The following is a 23,822-nucleotide window of genomic DNA, read 5'->3' on the forward strand; positions in this document are numbered from 1 at the left end:
GTCTCTTAACTTAAAAAAAAAAAAAAAAAAAGGGCAAGCCATGGGAAATAGTGTACATCTATTTCTTAGCAAAGACAGACTTTTTTACATAAATGATATAACTTACAGGGTTTTGTTCATGTAACCTCTGCAGTTGGCAGCCAGTTATCGACTACATTGACAGTAAATTTGAGGACTACCTGAACGCAGAATCTCGAGTGAACAGACGTCAGATGCCAGATAATAGAGTGCAGTGTTGTTTATACTTCATTGCTCCTTCAGGACATGGGTTCGTATTAGTGTATTTTATGTTTCCTTTCTGTCTTTTATCTCACATAAACATCCAAATTTGGCATTCTTAGTTATGTGAAGTTCCAAATAGGATTTTCTTAATGGCCTGCAGACCATGCTTAATTTCAAAGATGAGCTTACTTTGGCTTGTCAAACATCAGCAAGCCAGACAAGTAATAAGTTAGAACACCAGAAAACATGATTGCACATTAATTACATAACAAGAAAAATAGTATTAGAACAATTAAAAATACACAAGTGTTCACAAGTGCCAGGTCTATTTGTGATCTATGTGTCTTTTCTTCACATTAGAAGGAGAAACTGGTTCAGACTTCAAGCAACAGGATTTTTCCTTTCCGTTCTTCCTCCCTCCCTCCCTTTGATTGTAATGATAAATTGAAGATGGGAAGTTTCATGCATCCTTATAAGCATGCTTTAATTCACTTGGGGTGTAATCTTTTGTCTAGTGACCATTCCAATATAGGTATTCTGGATTTTTTTTCAATTATTATGCAATCTTCCACCCCTGCTTAGTTTTTAACTTGATCAGACTTCTATCTAGTGGTAGAGAGAGAGAACTGCATTTCCAGGGTGTATTAGGTGCAGATTGACTATATCTGAAATTGGTTGCTTAGCATTTTATCATTGTATTATGACTGATTAAATTTGTCAGAGACTCTTAAGTTATACCTTCAAAACCAGGAGGAGGAGAAGATACATAGCCTATTCTATTGTATGGGTCAAAAGTAGTAAAACTTGTTGAAGGGAGTAATGAAGGAATTCTGAGGAATATTCCTCAGGCAGTGAAAAATGCCAGCTATTACACAGCTTCTGTAGCTAGCATTGGAATAGTTCTAATCATTTTAAACTAGACAGAGACTTCAAATTTGGAAAGAAAAATTGGGGGGTGGAGAAGAGTTTTTCTTGGTGGGTTTTTTTTCCTTATGTAGGCTTGCCTTAAACATTTTTTGTTGTTGTTCAACATGCATGTTTGTAATGTCAGTTTTCCTCAACATGCATGTCAATTTTAAATGCAAACACTTGAATCCTTGGCATACACTGTTTTAGTAGTGTGCAAAGTGAAAATGTCATTTAAATAAAGGGAAGATGATCCATTCCTTGTGTTAGTCAATCTTTTTTGAGCTTTCAGATTATTCAAAAAAACATGTCTTCCCTCCACACCCCCACACTCCCCTTTATCCGTTAAAACTTTCTAAACCAGTGGGAGGTACAAATTGTTTTTGAAAAATAAAGGAAGGTAATGCTTCAGATAAATTAAGTTTTGGGCACTAAATTTGTGAGACTAAAAGCTGGAAAAGTATGTTCCTTTTACAAGTATTTCATGTTATTCTTGGGGGAGGGGGGGAATGTGTAAAGTTGAGCTAGGTTTGCATAGTGTTTTTCAATTACTGGAGTAAATGCTTGGAATTGTCATCTAATTAAGGAAACAAATGGAGCACAGAGAAAATTGGTGCTGCTGTTAGCATTCATTTCCTCTTTTAAGATACTGTCTTCTCTGAAAGGACATAGCTCACTTCCTACCTGGTTTTTGTGTCGGTGCAGTCTTTGGTCATGTTTCCTGTGCAGACAGCAGCACTTGTAACCCATTGAGTAGTGTACTCTTTACTCTTAATGTGTGATTGTATTTACATTGAATTAAAGGATTTGTAGGTGAACTTACATGTTTGTCCTTATGACTTAATACATTTATAAAAGCCAGCTTGTTACAATTTATAAAGAAAAAAAAAATTGCAGGTTAGGTCCTTCCATTTAACGCATGCCACCATTTTTAGCTGGTATCCCCATAAACATTTGAACTGATGGGTTAGTTTGTGTGGGGGTAGGGGGAGAGAGTGAAGGGGTTGGAGGAGCCTCCCAGGTAAGTGAACAGGGTGATAATGAATTGCAGCCTCTTTCTGCAATTCTAGGACCTTTATGTAAAGGCTTCCTGCTTCAGTCTCCACTGTAAACTCAAGACCTTGAGGTGAGTACTGTTGTCATTCTGAACTATTCTGCTTTGGCAACTGCCCTTCAACCTGGTGTTGCCCTAGGTAGCTTTCTGAAGTGAGGAGAGGGGAAGCATATTAAGGTGAATGGATAGCCAAACCAGTGCTCTTAGTCTAGATGTGCATCAGTATTAGCTATTTAATGGAAACATGTTGAGAAGCTGAGAAATTCAGTGGCAGGTAGAAAATGTCAAAGTGAAGTTAAGTATGTGTTCTTTAACATTTTCTTGATTCTTTTATATATGGTTTAGAGAAGAAGCTACATTTCAGTACCAAATGAATCTGGTTTTAATGTTCCTAATCCTAATTTCTTTTATATGAGAAATAATCTTGTTAAATCCTTTAAGCCTGACTAAACTTGCTGTAATTCTGAAGCACTAATGCATCAAAACCTCTGTGGCTTTACTTTAGCAAGCAGGAAATATTGACAACTTTGATCCACATTTATGGTTTTATATACCCATATGGTGGGTGTTTTAGTTTTTATGTAATTTTCATCCACTCTCATAATGGTCTTTTTATTATACATAGCGATTTAGAGATGAGATATTTCTACTTCGTTTGTACACAGGCCACAGAGTTTACTGTCTTCAGCAATCTAATGTATAAGAAAATCTCACAGCCCATTCTCAGGAAGAAGCATACAAATAAACATGACTTTCAGAAACTGAAACTGCATATGTGAACAGAGCATGATTCACAACTGTAAACTCTTACTAGTTAGGCTTTACATGAACTATCAGCTAATGACATGAGCTTTAGTACCGTCGTAGGAGGGTTCTTATCACTTGCTTAAATGAGTGTAATTTCAGCTAGCAGAAATCTCATGACTACTAGTAATATTAACTTACGACTTATTCCTCTGGTATTACATGATTCTAGGGGATTTCCTGTATCAGTTGCAGATAGCCTTTTGAATTTCATTCAAGCATCTGTCACTCATAAATCAGTGTCTTAAGAGTAGTTGTCAGGACAAATCTCAAATCATTTGTACATTCTTGTTTAATTAATATAAATTGCAAAACTTATGCTGTCTTTCAGACTTAAGCCTTTGGATATAGAGTTTATGAAGCGCCTGCACGAAAAAGTGAATATCATTCCACTTATTGCCAAAGCAGACACACTTACACCTGAGGAATGCCAACAGTTTAAAAAACAGGTGAGTTGAAAGATTAGTATTTACAACATGGGATAATTTAGTAAGTTGATCCCTATGGAAATGGTGATATTTAACTTCTTACATGCAAAGTTTAAACCCTGAAGCAATGACTTGAGACAGCAAAGCTAAGTAATTTATATCTCTAGATTTAATTATATTTCTTGGTGAAATAATCTTGTTTCTATCCTCAGGGGAAGAGGTTTCAAATGCAGTAGAGTCTTGGCAAGTGAAATAATTCACTGCTGAGATAAAAATCAGTAAGGGAGGAAGGGAGCTTTCAAGATTTAGGAGCCTAACAGAAGTTGTGTGTTTAAAAAAAAAAAAAGGTATTCAACAGCATTACAGTATTATTGATTGTATTGTGTTGATGCACTGTATTTATTAAAGATGCCTCAGGTATTAGATGAGAATCAGTATACCTGTTGTTCAGTCTTGGGCTGTGGTAAAACATTTTAAAGATGCTGAGATAATTCTAACATTGATACAACTGATATAATTTCTTTGTATTTGTAGAATAAATTTGGTATTGATGTCTCCAAGTGGTTTATGTTTTATTTCAGCTACATGGTCAGAATAGAACATTTAGGCTTTGCTGTATTGTATGAGGAGGATAAGGAGGACCCAGAACAGGACAAGACAAGGCATGAAGTTTGTTTTATTGAACTGTGTCCAGTCCTAGTTTGGAAGAACACAGGTTCTGAAAAGAAGTTGGCATTAAGAGATGTTGTGTGCAAAACTCTTGATTTAAGACTAAAAATTAAAGGACATTTGCTGCCTTGGAGAAACTTAAGCAAGGTGCTATAGACCTGAAGTCTGTTCTGGTTGCATTTCATGTTTGGTTTTGTGTTTGGTTTTTTGGGGTTTGTTTTGTTTTGTTTTTTGTTTGTTTGGTTAGGTTTTTTTATGTAAAGGGAGAAAAAATGGTAGAACGCAGAATATTTCTCAATATATAATCAGCTTTATCAATGAGTTGATGTTAAATAGGGGAGACTTTCCCAAATCAAACTTTGAAAATAAGTCTTTGCATGAATTGGAAACTTACATTCTTATAAGATTACAAACCCATGAACCAGAAATATTCCCCAGGGCTCTGCAGTGTAGCTGTCAGCTAAATGGTCTAATATTTTTCTGTTCTAAAATGCTGGAAAACTAATCAGCTTGTTTTTAAAAATACCCTTCAGACAAATTGAGCACCAAAACAGTACAGTCTCATTTTTGATGACGCTGTCAGTTATTCTTAAATTTTCATTAGTGCTTGCAAATACTTTTCAACACCGCTAACTGCTAGAGTCAGTCCGTCAGTCACAAGCTCTATTAAAATAGGCAGGTGATCCTGCTTCAAGCAACTAATGCTCAGGTGAGCTAGAAACAGAAAAGAATAGGAGCGACAGCGGTAGCTATTGTGGGATCTCAAAGGGCTGAAGTATGCCTGCAGTTATTCTATTCAAATATTTCTTTTTTTTTAAAGGGACTCAATTGCAAGACTAGTCTGAGAATTTAAGCTGTATTGTATTAGTTTTTGCATGTGCAGGTAGAATTCCCATTAGTGTAAATCTCTGTTTGCCCCGTTGTAGGAAACTGATGTTCATTTTTGCTGCCTTTTGTATTGATGGATAGTATTCTGTTAGCTGTGGGGCTCTGGCTCTGATCCTGTCTTCTAGCTGAGGAGATATGGTCATGCTAATAATCCCTTGGGGTCGTGTGATGGTGTTAAACATGTGCAAGTTTTGTGGTGTAACTTAGTCACCTTAATGTGCAAGGATCTTGTGTATCAAAAGGAGGGAGAATCAGATTGGAGCAAGAAATAGTTATTACAAAGTATGAATTCCTCAAACAAACAAATAACATTTTTATTTTTAGATAATGAAAGAAATCCAAGAACACAAAATTAAAATATATGAGTTTCCAGAAACAGATGATGAAGAAGAAAATAAGATTGTTAAAAAGATAAAGGTAAATAATTTTCTTTTGAAAAACTGCTGGGGGGGGGGGGGGGAGTGAAAAGCTTTTTGTCATTAATGAAGAGCCCACCAAAAGGTTTAGAAGATAAAAATCAGATGTAAAGCTGTTCTAAGAGTCACTGTTCCTCAGCAGAAGCAGTGAATGACGTTCTTAGATGACTTAAGTCCTTTAATGGCTAAAATTCAGAATGAAAGCACTAGATCACATGTTCATTTAATAAAATCTTGAAAGATCACTTTCTTTTTATTCCATCCCTATTTGACTTTTATCCACCCACCACATTTTGTTTGATTCTGAGCTTTGAAAGCGGCAAGGGTTGTCTTTCAGACAGAGGTGTGCAGTGGCACAGAGTGTGTGCATTACAGTTAATAGCTGTCTAATTGATATACTGAAACCTTAATGGAGACTAATGACTAAAGAAAATCAAAAGGACTGTCAGGCTGTTGAAAGGCTTTTTCTTTGTTTACTTGTGGTTTTGGTTTGTTCTTTTATGTTGGAGTCCATCTTTTATACGTTTCTTTAGCCTTGTGTCTGTTTGTTCAGTAGCTTTAACGGCCTGTAAGAGCTTTTAATTTTTTTTGTTACTGTGGGAATCACCTAGGATAGATAAACACAAATAGCACAAATGGAAGATATTCAGGGACTAAGCCTAAAGGAGAAGAGCAGAATAAAAGCAAAGACAAAAGTTCAAAATACTTAGCTTTGTATGCTGTTCCTTTCAGCTACTTGAAGCTGCTCTTGGCTCCTTTGTTGCTTGTTACACTGGAGGGGGTTTTGGTTCAGCTGAAAACAAGAACTTGAAGTAGTTCTTTGCCAAACCTTTGAAAACTGATACAAGATCCAGTCAAAGTAACAGTCCTTGTAGCCAGTGGGAATATGAATTGATAAATAATTACTGTACAATCGAGTAAATAGGAAATGGTTTGCCTGTTGCTTAGCTTACTAAGTAACAGTAATGTCTGTTTCTTAACTAGATTTACAGAATACAACAGTGTAAGGAATTTCAAAGGGGTGTGTGTATATATATATGTCATTAAACTAGGCAAAGGCCAGTAAACATAACTACTCTTGCACTTTGGGTAAGCTGCATTGCAGTGTTATAGCACCAAACTAGCTTATGTCAAGTTTATACATGGGAAGCATGCTTTCGGTATCTTGTGGCAGTAGAAATTTTGATTTTAAAGTAATACTTTATCTTGTAGGACCGTTTACCTCTTGCTGTGGTAGGTAGTAATACGATCATTGAAGTCAATGGCAAGAGAGTTAGAGGAAGGCAGTACCCATGGGGTGTTGCAGAAGGTAAGGCTTTCTCATTATTTTTATCCATTTAAAACTTATTAGACATTAGTCTGTATTTGAAATGTTTGAAATGCTTAATTTGAATGTGCTTTGGTCTGGAAATTTATTGAATGTACCATTTTGTTACTCTGACAGTCTTGGAAGAAGGTAAAGGTTCAGCAACATGTAACTCTGCAAGCAGATTCCTGTTGGTCTTACTGTGGAACTGTAAAATCTGTAGCAATGTACTGCAGTTAATGATGAGGCTTAGATTACAACTGTTTGCTAGCATCCTTAGCTTTTATATGAAGAAAATTGAAATATGTATTTCTTAAATTCTTCTTTCTAGAGTATTCACATTATAAATGTTAATTTGACCAGCTTGACTAGCATAAATTCAGTTTAAAGTTTCTGGAAGGATTTGTTTTTTTTCCCAAAACATCTGAGTCTTAATTGCTGGGGTGTAGCAGCAGGAAGGTACCTGGTAATGAATTGAATACTTTGATAGTTCTTTTTTTTTAAAAAAAAAGAATAATTTAAAACTTACTTTCTACTATTATAGAGGCTTGAATTTGACTGCATGTTCTTCTGGCCACCATTGCTTGTGATTTAATGCTGTTCACTTATTTCAAATGGCATGTGGCATGGCTTGCACCGTGCTGTATAGAGAAACAGTCACTATTGAACTGTTCTTCCATGATCATTGAACTTTTTCCTTGTAGTGTGCATGTATTGAATAAAGAGAAGACTTTTTCCTCACTGTTTCTGCCTTCCGAGGGCAATGGACTATAAATTTGATGCAGTGTAAAATAGACAAAAAAAACCCAAACCCAATGCAATGGACTATAAATTTGATGCAGTGTAAAATAGACAAAAAAACCCCCCAACTAACAAGCAGTGTATGGACCAATACTTTAAAGAGAAATGCTGTAGCACTTTGAAGTGTGTGTCTGGCAGGAAATGAGGTTTGGCAGAAAGTAAAAACCAGCTGCACCAGAGAGGATCAAGCTTTATTTAAGGCTCTTCCGTTAGCATTTGAAGATGTACAAAATGGTGCTGCTTTTCTTTATTTTAAAACAAACTTCATAAATGTTTCACACTCATCTGATTGTACAACTTTTGGAAGGGAAGAACTAGCCTCACTAAAAGGAACCTCTTTAAGTGGCTTTGAGTCTGTCAGCGAAGGACAGAATACTCGGAGATGATGCTTTTTTGGGAGTATGACTTCATGTAGTATCTGAGCAGAACTTACCGGTTTGTGTAAAACCATGGAATAAAATAATGCAGGAGTGCAGATGCAAGATGAACACACGAAGAGGCTAAGTGCTTCATTTTTCTTTACTTGGGTTATTTTAATTCCTTCATCCTGTTTTTATTCCTCCTTCCCATGAAAATGTCCATCTCTACTTCAGGGGCACATTGGAACCTGCCTTGTGCCTTTCTTTTGTGTGCGCTAAGAGCTTTGTGTGTTGCCTTCTCTGTCTGCACGCCAGAGAGTTCTGGGGTGTGCATTTTTCTCCAGTGTCATTTCATTATCAGGGAAATGCTGTTCACAGCATTAGCCTCTTCTACAGTAATGAGATGATAGGCATGGTGGCATCTAATGACAGCTGCCATTGCTCTCTTGGTCTGTAGGCAGGTGCATCAAATTAAATATACAACCTTCCTTTGCTTAGTTAATAAAGAACTAAATCCACATTAAAATTAAAATAAAGACTTTTGCAACTCATTTGGTGGGGCAGGGGGAAATGGGTTGCGTTAAGTCTGCCTTCTAAAGGTTTTGGATATAGCTGGATCTAAACTGAGGTCTTTAGTTAGTGTCTGATCCTTAATTATGCAACTGTACTGGCAGGGGCTCCAAAGAATCATGAAGTTAGTTAAGCTGCAAAACCGTGTTTCTGTTGCGGTAGCTTAATCTGCTGTACTGACTCGAAACACAGTTTGCCAGTATGGCTTAGGGGAGCACAGGAACTTTGCTGGGAAGATATATTGATACAATTATATTGTTAATGCTCTCCTACTGTTAACACACTTAGTGTTTGAGTAAGGAAAGGCTGGAAGTAATCTGTTATTAGAATGAATGTAGGAGATGGGTGACATCTAAAAGCCTTACCTCTCTGTAAGGCACATATTTTGGTTGGTGTCTCAACAAAAATGTACCTCTCTTTCTGTAGTTGAAAACGGTGAACACTGTGACTTCACAATTCTGAGGAACATGTTGATAAGGTAAGTAATTTAACAGGTAACATTAAGTTTTCTAGTATGTCTGAGAGATTGGAAAGTCCTCTATTGGAGAAAAAAGGATTTGAGCTAGTGAGTTCATATTAGTCCCCATATTTTTAATTGTAAAGAGTATCTTACACTTTGATATATTGTTTAATGACATATTTAGCAAGCAGTGGTAGTGATGATTTTTTCAAATAGTTCTCTCTACTTTCTGTTTACTTGTTCTAAAAAATTTAGGAACCCAAGTTGTCTGTTAGTGCTGATGTGTACTTAGTTGTAGGCATTTTTTTAAATTTTCAGTGCTGCAGTTGTCTAAAACAAGACTGCCTGTGATTTGTTGCATTAGGTGCTGAGTCCTATACTCACAGCAGTTCAGTGTCATCTGCTGTAACAACTGTTGGTTTGAGTATTAAGCTTTGCTTTTCTCCAAGCTGATGATGAAAAATTATTAAAGGAAGCTAATGTTTGTATCTTAGTCTTGAACTTTACGTTTAGCTTTTGCAGACTTAAAAGATAGAAACTAGGAAGTTTTGGCTTGTTTTTTGTTTCTTGCCTAACATGCTTTGGCGCACCTACTACAGTAGTAATACACAGTTTTCACAGCTGTTCTCCAAATACTTGCAAGTTTATCCACAGAACTCAAATTTTCCAAAGATTGGTCCTGTAAGTTAACATTTGGACATATTGCAAACTTGAGATAGTTCACTGCAAAATAACATGGTATTTCTGTGACTTTGCTGTCTTGACAGCTCTAATTTAAATGGAAGAATGACAACGTTGTGGGGAATGGGACATTAATGGAGGGGTATAATTTAATTAAGTCAATTTGCAAAATGAACATGGACTGATTTTTTCAGATAGTATTTTGTATTTGTGTACTAAGCTGATAAATTACACTTATTGACAGAACTCATATGCAGGACCTGAAGGATGTCACTAACAACGTACATTATGAGAATTACAGAAGCAGAAAACTGGCAGCTGTTACATACAACGGTGTTGACAACAACAAAAATAAAGGGCAGCTAACAAAGTAAGTTCTTGTTGAAGTTGTATTGCACTTTAATCTTTTTGTTCTGTTTTTTTTTCGTGTATGTGTTTTTTTGGGGGGGGGGTTGGTGGGGTTTTTTTGTTGTTGGTTGGTTTTGTGTACATGTGGTGGGATTTTTGGTTTTGGGTTTTTTGGGGGGTGGTGGTTTTTGTTTGTATTTATCCTCCAGTCAGTTGCCTCTTCACTGTGTTCTGGTCTGAACACCGTATACTTCTGGTTTATTTATGATTTGTTTTTTTCTATTTCACTAAGGTTTACACTAGTTTAGCTGAACATGTCAAATAACTGGGTTTTGGTTAGATTTAGTACTGAAGAGAACCCTTACATTTACTATTTCAGTTTATAAGTTTTGTTTCACTGGTACTTATTGCAAAGTTGTTGTGCATTAGTATTTCTATTTTGGTATATATACTACTTTTGGAATTATTGGCTATTTTGGTCTGAATGCTCAATACTCAGTGTCAGGGATGTTTTTGAGAGGAATGAGTTAATGTTTATTTAGAAACTTTGAAAATCCAGATGCACTACTGTCATCTTTGAAACGCTGCCCTGGCTACTTCTAGGGTTGCTTATCATGGTGGGGAAGTTATTGCAACATCTTTATCTTTTGTGAGAAGAGAATTGCAGTGCAGGAGTTTTGGGGTTTGTTGTTGCTGTTTTTTTTTTTAACCCTAGTATGTAATTTTAATTACCTCTGACAGCAAGTTGTTTGCCAACCTGATGAAATTATTGGAAGATTTGAAAGTAGGCTCTACTGTATTTTTCATTTTATAATGCTATTTGAGAATAGCTGTGCTCTTAAATTTAAGTATCTTTCCTGCTCTACATGTCAACTGTATAAACAATAATTAGTGATTAAATAATTAGTAATTATTGATACACTTTTTTTTTGTACCATGTTTAAATACAAATTTCTCAAGCAAAATATAGGGTAGTATTCTGTTTGGCTAATGATATACCAAATTACAGCTGTTCTTCCTGAAAAGATCTCTGAAATTAGATGGAAATATCTGCTGTTCTCATCTGTATGACAGCTACAAAGCCATTTTTCACAAAAGGAGTGTCTGTTCTACACTATCTTAATGCTTTGAAAGTGCCTGTGAGGGAATGATTTAAGTGGACAGGATTTAGTTTCATCTAGTGTGAGCCTACATGAGGCTTCCCTGCTCAGCATTGAGAAAAAATACAATAGTATATGTCAGTTATATCAACGCTTCAAAAGTGTACCTAAATTTAGGTAAAGTTTGTAGTGAGGTAAGTCTTAAAAAGAATAGTCTTCAAATACGTGTATCCATAACGCAGTGGTTACTTCTCACTGTCATGTTTCTTGCCATCATGTTATCCCTGACTTGCATCTCAAGGCTTCTGAACCCATATAGCAAGTATGTTAGAAATATTTCTGAAGGTACACTTGTCCTCATAACAGTACAGTGCTGGTGGTAGAGAGAAGAGGAGTTTTAAGAAGTAAAATTACTAAATGAGCTAGTCACTGTGGGAAAAATTGGGGTGGAGGGCATGTAAGGTAGTTGGCATATTTGAGAACAAAATGGTGCAGACAGCCAACTTCCTCTTTGCTGAGGTGATAGTATATTAACAGTAGCGCAGAATAGAAAATTCTAAGTTTCTATTCTAATAGAATTAGAATAAAAATAATAAAAATAAATAAAATTCTAATAAAATTTTATTATTCTAATAAAATTCTAATAAAATTCTAATTAATTCTAATGAAAAGTGAAACTTTATCATTGCAGTTTTGGATACTGGAGGAAGTTGTTTACTTTTTTTGGTGTTGTATAATACTATTTTTTAATCCCTTTCCAAATCTTAGTATGTGTTCCTTAGATTCAGAAAAATCTTAATTTTAGTGATAACACTTTTTTTTGTGCCTGCTTAGATTTGTGTTAGTCTGCACCTACAGACTTAGTCTGTTACCTAATTCAAGTAAGGATTGGTTATTCTGTGTTGTTCTTAAAAAGAATAATGCAATTATTTTGGGGGGTTTTGGTGGTTGTTTTGTTTTTTGGGGTGTGTTTTTTTTTTTTTAATTCCCATATTGCAAACAAAAAGATGCATTTTTGTATAAATGCATCTACCGGAAGGTTTCAAAACTGTTTGTCATTCGTGGGCCCCCCCCGTCAATTGTTGATAGTATTGCTGAGATTTCCTTTTTAGCTAAGAGGGTCTGGAATTTCTGCTAAGAATTGCTAAGAATTTCTGCTAAGAAGGTCTGGAATTACTCTGCTTTCTGAAGCACGCTTACTCTTGCATCTCCTGTCCTCTCAGGACACTGTGCTGTCCCACCTGAATATTTCTAGGTAAACGTGCCTTTTTGGGAACAATTTTCTCCATGAGAAATCTGTTGCTCAGAACGCTGCAGTACTGCAGCTCGGAAGTGAATAAATACAACTGGTGCTCTTAGCTATCAGGTTTTCTTTTTTTCAAGAGAAGAAGTAAATTATCACAGTTTGATTCAGCCATCTCAAAGATGGCAAAAGCTATTGCAAACTTGTAATAAATATTTTGAACCTTTTCTTAGTTTGTTTCTCCAAACATAGGGTGACTTAAGTAAATAAATAAAATCATTGAATGCATACACTGGTTATGAAGCAGCTGATGCTATTCTTGTCTTGTTACCTTATCTATATGTTGAATTGCAGCATTTTTTTTTAAGCTTTAGCATGCTTTTTTGGCTTCAATGTGTTTTCATAGTTTTGAATCTAGCATAGTTGAAGCAGCATAGAAGGAATTTTCCTAATAACCATGTGTCTTCCTGGAAATTAATTGAAAGAGGGAAGAACAGATATTAACAGTTTATCTGTGCACCCCCTTAGGAATTTTATGCTTGCCTGCTTGCCTTTTGAAAGAAGTGTCTGTGTCTCAAAATGGAACAATATTTGACTTGTCCTCTGGAAATCTGATTCTTTCAAGGGAGACAGATCCTATATCTCTAGATGAGAATGGAGACGTGCTCTGATGCTGTCTGGTGGTATTACAAGCATACTGTTAAGCACAGATATAACCTCTGGCTCTGGAAACTCCTAAGCTGCTGTTCTTCTGTAAGCTGGGAGGGTACCCATAAGAGGAGATGTACATGCAGTGATTCTTGTGCTTTTCCAAAAGTATCTCCTACTGGCAGCCGTTAGAGACTGGATTGATCTTTTGTACCTTTAAAACAGCTGTATTTTTGTGATCTTAGCGGATCTTTATTTTTCATGCAACTGTTAACATATTTCTTTGAAGAAAAATGCAAATGTGAAAAACAGAAGTATGTGCTACAAGTTTTAGTAATACTGTGCAGATGAATTGAAGCAGTTTCTTCTGTCCAGTTGCTAATTTTATCTCTGATTTGGTGAAACTCTGACTGTTCTACAGGTAACTCATTGACCTAAGAGCAATCCAAAGTGTGTATTTTCCATGATTATGTAGCCTCTTTGTATTTTAGGTTTAGTGTCTGATTTCTTTAAATTTTCAACATCATACCAACCATCAAAAAAAAAAGAATGTCAAGGGTAATCTTCACATATATGAATAACTTGTCTCTTCAAACTATGTGGTAATTGTAATTTCACATGTATACTACGTGGCATGTGAGAAGACTGGCATTTGCTCTGAAATTTAAAATTTTTAATGTGAGAAATCTTTTTGGTTTGCTGTATGAAGCTCATATCTTCAGTGAGTTTAAAAGTAAACCTTATTTTATTGAAGGTCATATTGTACACTGTAAAGATGAGCCTTATCCATCTACTGATCTGTTCAATAACCTGTCACACAGGGTAACAAAATACACTATGCATAGGTCTTTCTAACTGCTTAGCTTAGACTACTTCTAACTCCTTTTGCCTATATTCTTAGCGAATTCTGTGAAATGGTTCTAATGTTATTAAGCCGATCTTACTATATGGTGAGACTTAATATCAGAATCTTGTTTTCAGACTTTTTTTTTTCCCTTCCTGTAGTACTAGTGAAGTGCTAACACAAGGCATGCTCGGGTTAAGCATCATGCTCTGGGGAGGTGACATTGCAGCCAAGCCTTCTTCAGAGCTGAGCTCAGCTGCCGGTGAGACCTCTGCTGGCCATTGAAGTCAAGTGCTCTTTTTGTAGCACAAGAACATTCATGGGTTTTTAATACGACGTCCTTTACTAGGTGACGATTTTTAAATGAACAGCTAAGCCTCGATATGGCATTGGTTTCTGAAAACTCGTTTAGAGCAAGTGGTCGTTCATGTCACTAAAATATTTAAAATCGCTTTAAAAGCATACATATTCTAGGGAAACTATTCCTGAAAGTATCTGCACATCAAACCTACATTAATATTTACATGGTGTAGTGATTTACTAACTGAATTTGAAATACATATAACAAGCTTTAACTAACAGTCTTTCCTTTTACTGTGAAAAATTTGCTTTTGGGGGAGCAGATAATTAGCTTTAGGAATCTATTAATAATGAATTTACTTTTTTAATTATTGCTTTTTGGTTTTGTGGTTTTATTTAAGCATGCTAAGCTAAGCCTCTGTATTTTTTGTTTTTTAGATTTGACACAGTTGAAGGCATGTAAGTGGTCATTTAAATTTTTCCAAAAAACTTAAAGACAAAAATTTTATAAACACAAAAAGGGTTTCACTGTTTAATGTTTCAAATTTAAAACAGTTTTCTGTTATCCCGCTCTTGGCATTGGTTTTTTTTTTCCTAGCAGGTTTTGGTTTTGGTTTTTTTTTCTTTCTAAAGTTTTGCTAATGTAAACTTTAGGAATTTATAAATACTTTCAGTGACAAATATTTCTATAAAAACCCATCTTCTTTAGAAACTTTTGTCTAAGCCTCAAGACAAATTTGGTCAAATTTCAACAATGAGTAGAAGTGCGTAAATTATGAAATTCCCTCAGTTTCTATCTGTAGCTCCATCATCTTTATATAGATGCTTATAAAGAATTAGTGGAATTTTCATCCTTGTCTGTAAATTTACAGCTCTTCATTGGATTGGGGAATTAGTTACTTTAATATTTTCTGACCATGGTTTTATCTTATTACTGGCTTGCAGAGGTTCCACTTTGCGCATATGTAGAATAATTTTTAATATTTGCAGATTAATTTAGGGGGCCGTTTTAACATACTTCCTGTTAAATCAATTAGATGTTTTACATCTGCGTTTAGTGGTTTGGTTTTTTTCCTTCAGCTGTTTTTTTTTGTTCAAGTCCCTTTTATAGTTTTATCCTGAAATACAGGATGATTTGCTTTTACCTACGTCACATACTTAAGACCTAACAAAACCAGTTATCACCTATGTTGTAAAGCTCTCAGCTGTAAATGCTCGCTTGTTAGTTTATCAAATTTTCTGTGCAGACTGATTTTTTTACCACTTTCTCAAATACAGCTCACATGACGTCCCTATTAGATTATTAGGTTGTCAATAGGAGGATGGTTCTGCTCCCCTTTCAAGTCTGTAGAAACTGCAGCAATGACTCCTCAGTATTCAGATCTACTTCCTAGGTTAATTTTTGAAGAGCAGATACATTTGAGAACTTTACACTTCTAAAAGGTAACATCAAGAAAATAGTCTTCTTTTGACAGCTGGTTAGCTTCCACAAGTACTGCTACTCACATCTTCTTTCATTTTCTTCTTATTTTTGTGTATTATTGTACTTCACCTGTGTCTAACAATTTTTTTTCCTTGACAAAAGTTGCTAGCAGTTGGCCTTTTGAAGGGCTAAAGTAGACATTAGACTGAGGGTCAGTTTCAGTTCTGTATATTATACAGCATTTTACTCACCCATCCAAGCTTTGCAACTATTAGTTCAGATTCAATTTATTTTTTTTTTTTTACTGGAAATGCCGTTTTCTTCCTCATGGCCACCCCCCAGTTGTCACCTTTTAAAATACTGGTATTTGAGAAAAAAGTTCATATGGCCTTGAGTTCATATGACATTGATTATTTTCACTGTATGGTTAGTTGGTGAAAATGGGCAAGCAGGAAGGATAAAATGAGCCATTAATAGTCAAACCAGATCTTAACTATGTTTGATATATAACCTCCATTCCTTTAAGAATGAGTGGCAAATTCTGAATCAAAATAGATGTTACTAATTATGTTTCAATCATCACTGAAAGTGAGTCAGATCTTTCTCCTTTTCAAATGCTTTTTCTGCATGATTTGAATCAGAACAGGGTTTTTTTTTGTTTTTGTTTTGTGTTTTTTAAGAAATTAAGACAAAAACACTATTTTTGATAGGGCTTAGACTTGCCACCTATATTTTACAATTTGCTGGTCTGAGTGACTTTTGCATACATCACAGTAGATATTCTCTGCTGGTTGATTGGAACAGTTCCAAATATATTCAGTTCTTCATTTTTACCAAAATGATAGTTAAAACTTTGTTGTTTTAAGCCGTACATACTCAAAACTGAAACAAGAGGCCAGCGATTTGTTTTGATTGCTCTTTGTTGGACAGCAGAAAAGTCTTACAAGACTGTATGTAGCAATCATCACTAGATCAAAATCATGCTGTTTTATTGGATATTTAATGTGAAACTTGCTATTTAAAACCTGTATCACCATAACATGGATAGCAGGCTTATACGGCTTTAAAAATTCAGTAGAATCCAGGAAAGTCATTACAGTAAAGTGTATAGAAAAATTAAAATAATATACATTATTTTTATACATTAAGTTTATTAATAGCTTTCTAAAGGAAAATCATCCAACTAACACTTTAGTGAAATACTGATGTTCAATTGCCCAGACCTTTTTTTTCCCCCCCCAAAGTTGCTATCTCTTCTAAAGTATGACCACAGCATTCAACACAGTTGTAATGTTAACTCACTCTTGGGCTTACTTTGAACAGTGAAGATTTAGAGGAAATGGGACTTTTGTCTGCAATTCTCTTAAAATTTTTATTATGTCCATTAATTTTTGTATATATTTGAACGGGAAAGAAAAAGACACCTGAAGATCACTTGGAAGATGCTAATTTTTTTGTTGTAACTTTGATTTCCTCTCTTCTCATGACCAGGTTCTACTAAAGATAGAAAGTCAAGAGTTTCTTTTGACCTAAATGTAATGTAAATCAATTGTGGGGGAGGAAAAGATATTGTATGAAATGTCTTTTTGAGGAAAGCTTAACTAAACCATTAATATAATAATGCAAATTTAATTTAAGCTAGCAGTGCATACAGTGATGTTATTTATCTTAATGCTTCAGCATTTTTATCTTGTTTTTTACAGATGCCCTAATATAACAGACAGGAAAAAAAGTTCTTATTAGCTAACTTCTTCTTCTGGATTTATGGCAGGAGCCCATTGGCACAGATGGAGGAGGAAAGGAGGGAGCATGTAGCCAAAATGAAAAAAATGGAAATGGAAATGGAACAGGTGTTTGAGATGAAAGTCAAAGAAAAAGTTCAGAAACTGAAGGACTCTGAAGCTGAGGTAATCAAACTGTCTTAAACCCCAATATGCTTGAGGCTGAAAAAGTGTAGAGATGGCTCTCTTTGCCAAGACTTTGCAACAGAACCTCTGTCTAGGAATTGATTCCACAGTTAGATTTTATGTTTAAAGACAACTCAGTTATTCTTTCTCAGCTTGCTGTCTTTGCTGAAACGGTATAAGCCCAAACTTAAAATGTAATTTTAATGTTCACATGCATTCTCTCTTTATTTTCACAGTCATAGTATGTTAAAATACTCCTTAACTTTCTTACCTTCTTTTTCTCCCTCTTCTTTGGAATATTTTATGCCTGTTTTCTTCCATGTGCCTTAAAAAGTTCTTGAGACTTTACATTAGCTTATGTAAACCATTAGTGTGATAATTTGCTTTTGCATATTAAAAAAGCATTTCAGGAATTTGATACCATGTCTATAAGAAATAATCTAAATGATAATTACTAGATTAGGAAAGAGTCAGGGATATGTTGTTGTCAGTGTTTTGGTGTCATTTGAACATATGTAATTTTATGGATTTTTAACTCTAATTTCTGTCACCTCCAGGTGAAGTCCTCACATTGAAACTTTCTTATGGGCTTCAAGCAGTTCTTGAAGTGATCTTTTAAAATGACTATTATAAAATTACATTTAAGTAGAATAAGTTTTGAGAAGGCAGCTTCTCACAAGAAGCCTAATAGAGAAGTTAAAAACTGTTAAAGTTCTTAAAGGAAGTTTGGCTCCAAATTTGAGGGAAAGTGAGGAAACTTGGAAGGGTAGTTGAAATGCTTGGCAGCCTAGGCATTATAAGGAGCCAAGGCATACTGGATCAGAGGAAAAAAATATACCAATCTAGATTTTGTTTGTTTGTTTTTCTTCTGGAGAATCAAATAGGTAAGGGTATAAATGCTAAGATACACCAGTCAGCAATTTGAGGATTTTGAAGCTAGATATTTTATCTGGATCACAGTGTTTAATTAGTCACTGGATTTAGCCTTCCTCAATTTCTGTCTTGAATCTTTTTGAACACATTTATACTTTTGGCCTCCACACTCTCCTTGTTATATGAAAAACAAATAAAAATCTTTCTTTTTGTTTTTCATGTATTACCTTATGACTTTTTGACTGAGTGCATCCTGTGATATCAGTTTTTAAATGTTCATGCAATTAATTCTTTTTTTTCTTCACTACTCGTGAGTTCGTAAACTTCTGTTGTATTTCTCTAAATGTAGAAAAGTAGGCAATAGACAGTGCTGAATATAAGGCTTTTTAAAAAAAAAAAATCTATAAAAGGAAATATGTTTTGAAGGGTTTGTGTAAGACAGGGATGTGCCAGAGAGTAAGGAAGGAGGGAGTTTTATTTAACTCAATTCAAAAATGTGTTACACCACACAAAAGGAATCACTTTTCCTGACAGTGTCTCCATCTCACATACAACACATTTGATTGTCAGTGTGTCCCATCAGCTTGCAGGAGAGGCTTCTTACACTGTTCTGGCAGTGTAGAGAATTCACTTCAATAATACTAATAATAACAACTCATTTAATTAGTGAATAAATTAATCAACTTAATAATAATGGTTTCCCAAATATATCCTTAATATAGTTATTACTATAGGATGAAATCAATGTTTGGGGTTTTTTCCTCACATGAAGTCAAAGATGCTGCTAATTTATGCATTACTGATACTCAAATGCTCTACAATTTGCTTTTTAACATGTGCCTCAAATATCAAAGTATTCTTGAATTTCCTTTGCTTTGCCACATGTAGCTGCTTACAGCTCCTATTTGTAACTCAGGCAGCATTTGGGGTGTTTTCTGTTAACTTTAAAATGAGGCTATGGGATTAATAATATTTTTGTTTCTGTTGTTGGCAACACCTATAACCTTAGAGTTTTTGGTCTCAGAGTTACTTTCTGTGAAGAGAAAATACAATACTATATTTCTTGCATTAATATAGTTGCTGATGTTTGTTACTACAGCTCCAAAAGCTGCTGTGTTTTTTGCGCTTACTGACTCCATTCATAACTTTCTCTATAGCTGCAGCGACGCCATGAGCAAATGAAAAAGAATTTGGAGGCACAACACAAAGAATTAGAGGAAAAGCGTCGCCAGTTTGAGGATGAGAAAGCAAACTGGGAAGCTCAACAACGTATCTTGGAACAACAGAATTCTTCCAGGTAAATTGGAGTCTTGTTCTGTAATCCACAGCAAATGTTCTGTAGCTTTCTGCTACAAGGCAATTTCTGTAGTAATAATAGTCCATGGTGGTTGGCCACTAAGGAAGTGTCACTTGAAAGCCAAGAAAAATCTTAAACTGCTTTTAGTTACTAAAAGCATATATCAGAAATATTGGGAAGATTATTAGCTTCTAAAGCAGATTTTAATCTGCAAAAACACTGTATCCATACATAACTAGATCTGCCTAAAAAAAATATGTTTGTATTGGAAAGCTAGATTGCATCAGACTTCTGAGGGATGAAGAGTTAAAGCTTTGAGAATGAAGGCATTTAATTCTCCTAGTCCTTGGAAGGGGAAATCTAGTGATAAATGCATTGCTTGACTTCATATAGTACAAGTACTGTGTACATAATGAGTTTCATACATTGTATTGCAACCAGTAAAGCTTTATAAAATGCATATTTTAAAAGATGTACATTAGTGATTTTTTTTAAAAAAAATCAGAGAATGTATGCATTATTTAACAACCTTTTTTTAATATTTTAGAACCTTGGAAAAGAATAAGAAGAAAGGGAAGATATTTTAAATGCATCATTTTGACCACCAGTTATGTATTAGTTGCCAATATGCCAGCCTGGACATCAGTGTTTGTTGGATCCGTTTGACCAATTTTGCACCAGTTGTATCCATAGTAATGGATTTAACAGCATGACAAATTTTTGTTAATTTTGATGGAGAATGAGATGCCTTGAATTGTCTAGGGTGTTGTATACTTGGAAAAATAACAGTTCTAAGTACCTTTTTTCCTTTTTTTTAAACAGATGTCATTTTAATGCAAAAGAAAACATTTTACTGTTGTACAATCATGTTCTGGTGGTTTGACGGTTTACAGGACATTAAAAAATGCAAGGACTCTAGACGGTTTTTAGTGAGGATAAATTGCCATAATATGATGCAAACAATGCTTCTCTATTATTATAATACAAGAATTCCATTCAGTGCAGCATATACAATAATGTAATTCAGTCTAACACAGTTGACCCTATTTTTGACACTTCCATTGTTTAAAAGTACACATGGAAAAACAAAAGTTGTAGGCTTACAGTGCACCTAAGCTTTTTATAACAACCCTTTTATGTTTTGGATTCTTTAAATATATGCTATTCTCATTTAGTAACTTCTTTAGCCAGAAGGATCTCATTACTGCTTCATTTTTTGTAATAACATTTAATTTAGATATTTTTCCATATATTGGCCCTCCTAAATAGAATATAGCTTCTTTCATATGGTAGGAACCAGTGAGTAAAACTTTCCTTTAACTCCCTTTTTACATTTTATGGTAAGTAGCAGGAAAACGCATTTATAGGTCATTTCTAGACAAAATTGTGGCGTTAACTACCAACCTGTTTCTACCTGTGTGCAGTCTTTCTTTATTTTACTAGAAATGGGAATATGGCCTCAAGAAAAACATCACCATTTCGCATTTAGCTGTATTCATATACTGCATTTCTGTATTTTTGTTTGTATTGTAAAAAGTCACATAATAAACAATGTTGTGATGTAACACGCTGCTGTGTCAGAATTTTTAAAGGAGTTAAAACAGCCAGGTACTTCTTTGTGAAACCTTTGAACCTTCTGTCTTCCATCCAGGCTGGATTGACCTGTGTCTTTGGTTTGCCCGAGGATTAGTATAAGGTATAGAAAATGCCTTTGCGTTGTGGAATTGTTAGAAAATCCGGTTTCAGTGGCTGTGCTCTGAATTGGGAAAGCAAGGATCTGTCTTGCCCAGAAGAGGGCACCCACTGTCCACACCGCTGTGCTGCATCCCGCTAGCTCCGGTTTCGGTAGTCATGCTGTCCGCACGGTCTGTTTCGCCTCCTGCAAGCTTTTAAGCGTATCTAGTGAGGTTGCTGTGTAACGCATTTGCAGCCTCTTCAGGTACTTCTCTTAAGCTCGTTGGCAAGGGTGGGGTTTTTTGTTTTGGTTTTGATTTTAGTTAATTGAGTCAGTGTTAATAAATGTGGTAGCCAGGAACTTGATATTTAAAATACCACCTCTAAGTTGTTAAAAAAAGATGGGGACTTTTAATGTCTGTCTTCGCCTGTGAAACAATGAAGAATGGCTCATTTTTTGCAGATGTTCCTTGTATTACCCCTGCTATCGCTCTGTTCCTGTTCATTTTTTTACATGCGTTATGCTGATCAGAAATACCTTTTATTCAGATAGAGCTTCCCAATGAAATGAAGGTGTTTTCAGTAGTCTGTATAAAGGCCTCCTTATAACTTATTTCAAATATTCTACCTGTCTCTTTTCAGAGAAGACATGGATTATCAGTAAGCAGACATAGCTTTCCCTTTCAAGTAAACAGAATTGCAAAATCTAATCTTTTAATACATCACGGAGAATGTGCACTGCCTGTGTCTGCCCCCCACTCCCTCAGGTTTCAGTTTAATTCAATAAGTTGAATAATGTAAAGAACAGGCAGCAGTTACCATATTGGACAGAAGTGGCAGATTACGAATTGCTTTTAGGACTCATCAAAACTCAGGATATACTTTCTATGGGTACGCTAGTGCTTTAGTGTTCCCATTTGCTTTGAAATAGGGATTTAATTTATCAGGAAACTTGTTTTAATCATGCTTGTCTTCTTTCTCCCCACTCCTATTCTCTGTCCTCCCCCACACACACTTGGGATAATCAGAAGCTAGTATATGCTCTTGTTAGATCTTTTGTATGAGGGCACATAGATACTCTGTAACAGAGCACTTGTATTTGGATGAAAATTTAGAGCATATAGAAATCAAGTGTTGTGAGTTCTCTTCTGAAATGGAGCATTGTCCTTTGGGGAAGACTTTTGTCACCTCTTAACTTGTTTCTTAAATGCTTTGGCTTTTTTTGGTATGTTTCGGCTGCACAAGAAGAGTAGGAGTTTGCCAGAAATGAGAATTCTTTTTCAGACTTTCTGCACTCTCTAGTTGTGGGGTTGTTTTTTTTTTTTTAAAAAAAAAAAGGTGTGATCCTGTGCAGCTTGCAATATAGTAGCTGTGTAGCCAATAAAAAGCCCGTAAGCTAAAGAGGTACTATGATACAGCCCAGGATTTTTTTTCTTCCATTGAATAAATCATAATTTAAATGTGTTATTTCTGCAAAGCCAAAACTCATTTCACTTGCTAATAAGTGGCACTTAAATTTCCCTGTGTTTGTGTCACAACTCAAAATACATGCAGCAGAGGTTTTGTGGTGTGTATGCTAGTTGGTGAGAAACCTGTTGCATGCAGATGTCGCTGGACAGTACTAGACTTGTCTCTTGCTTCCTTCCTGGTATGCTGTGAAATGTTACCTGCTCTACTGAGGCACAAAGTCAGAGGCATTAAAGAGCAGTTCTGTACATCTGCTGCATGCTTCTATAGCAGTAGTTGTTAGAATAATATAGTCTAGTCTTCAGGCAGTCATGAGGCTGGAAAATTTGCTGCTCTGTTTTAGAATGAAGATCTCAATTCAGCTTAGAGTGTTTTCTGTTAAAGAGGTAGTGAGGAAGAGAAAATAATCGTGGTCCTATCGAGCATGGCACTGCAAACAGCCCTGTTGAGTGTGCAACTGCACTAGCCCATGCATTATATGGGGGTGTGGGTATATTTACATTTATATAGAGATAGATATGAAAATGCATCTAGATTTTTATGTATGAAAAAGTGAATAAAGACTGCAAACTTGGGACTTTCTTCTGATGTAAAATACATTCCCATTATTGGGTTGCTTATCTGGCTGACAATGATTCAGTTTCAGCATCCTAAGGATCCGGATGCTAATAATCCTGCTTCTAGCATGAGATACAAAGCTTCAGGTTTTGAGTGGAGTTGTGGTTCTTTGTTTTCACCGTAGTTTTCCCATTTGACAGTCAGTGACTAGCTGATGCCCTGTCTGACTCCTTGAAAAGCCACATGTTGGACCTCTTGAGTTCAGGTGACCTTCTATAATCTGACTACTCCTTGTGGTCAGGCTGCTCAAGCAATAGCAAAACCATTCCTCAACTTGGCACCCCAGGGAATGAGGCAATCTACATTTCCCCTTCATAATTTCCAGAGGAAACATAAAGAAGAGACCCTTAATTGTTTGAGAAGAGTATTGGTTTTGTCTCCATTGATTCAAGAAACCCTTCAATCTGATTTAAATATAAATGACTTAAAACAATGATGGTTTTAAATGTTTCAATACAAATCAATATGGAACTCAAGAATTGGGCAAGGTTACCAGTTCATGCTTTGAAAATAAGC

General features: G+C 35.4%; 1 protein-coding gene across 5 annotated transcripts in view; it reads left to right on the forward strand.

The window, feature by feature from the left end:
• SEPTIN7 (septin 7) overlaps positions 1 to 21,112 on the forward strand; it is a 66,493-nt gene extending 45,381 nt beyond the window's left edge. For 4 of the 5 annotated variants that reach the window (XM_072853661.1, XM_072853664.1, XM_072853663.1 and 1 more), the window contains exons 5-14: positions 134 to 268; positions 3,318 to 3,435; positions 5,296 to 5,388; positions 6,600 to 6,696; positions 8,850 to 8,901; positions 9,809 to 9,934; positions 14,486 to 14,506; positions 17,242 to 17,377; positions 19,408 to 19,547; positions 20,095 to 21,112. In XM_072853661.1, coding sequence (XP_072709762.1) covers positions 134 to 268; positions 3,318 to 3,435; positions 5,296 to 5,388; positions 6,600 to 6,696; positions 8,850 to 8,901; positions 9,809 to 9,934; positions 14,486 to 14,506; positions 17,242 to 17,377; positions 19,408 to 19,547; positions 20,095 to 20,134 — 958 coding nt within the window. In that variant the 3' untranslated portion in view covers positions 20,135 to 21,112. The remainder of the gene's footprint in view (positions 1 to 133; positions 269 to 3,317; positions 3,436 to 5,295; positions 5,389 to 6,599; positions 6,697 to 8,849; positions 8,902 to 9,808; positions 9,935 to 14,485; positions 14,507 to 17,241; positions 17,378 to 19,407; positions 19,548 to 20,094) is intronic. The other variant, XM_072853665.1, reaches the window with a different exon arrangement.
• Positions 21,113 to 23,822: the final 2,710 nt, after the last annotated feature.

The sequence above is a fragment of the Ciconia boyciana genome, chromosome 2, assembly GCF_034638445.1.
Source record: "Ciconia boyciana chromosome 2, ASM3463844v1, whole genome shotgun sequence".
Lineage (NCBI taxonomy): Eukaryota > Metazoa > Chordata > Aves > Ciconiiformes > Ciconiidae > Ciconia > Ciconia boyciana.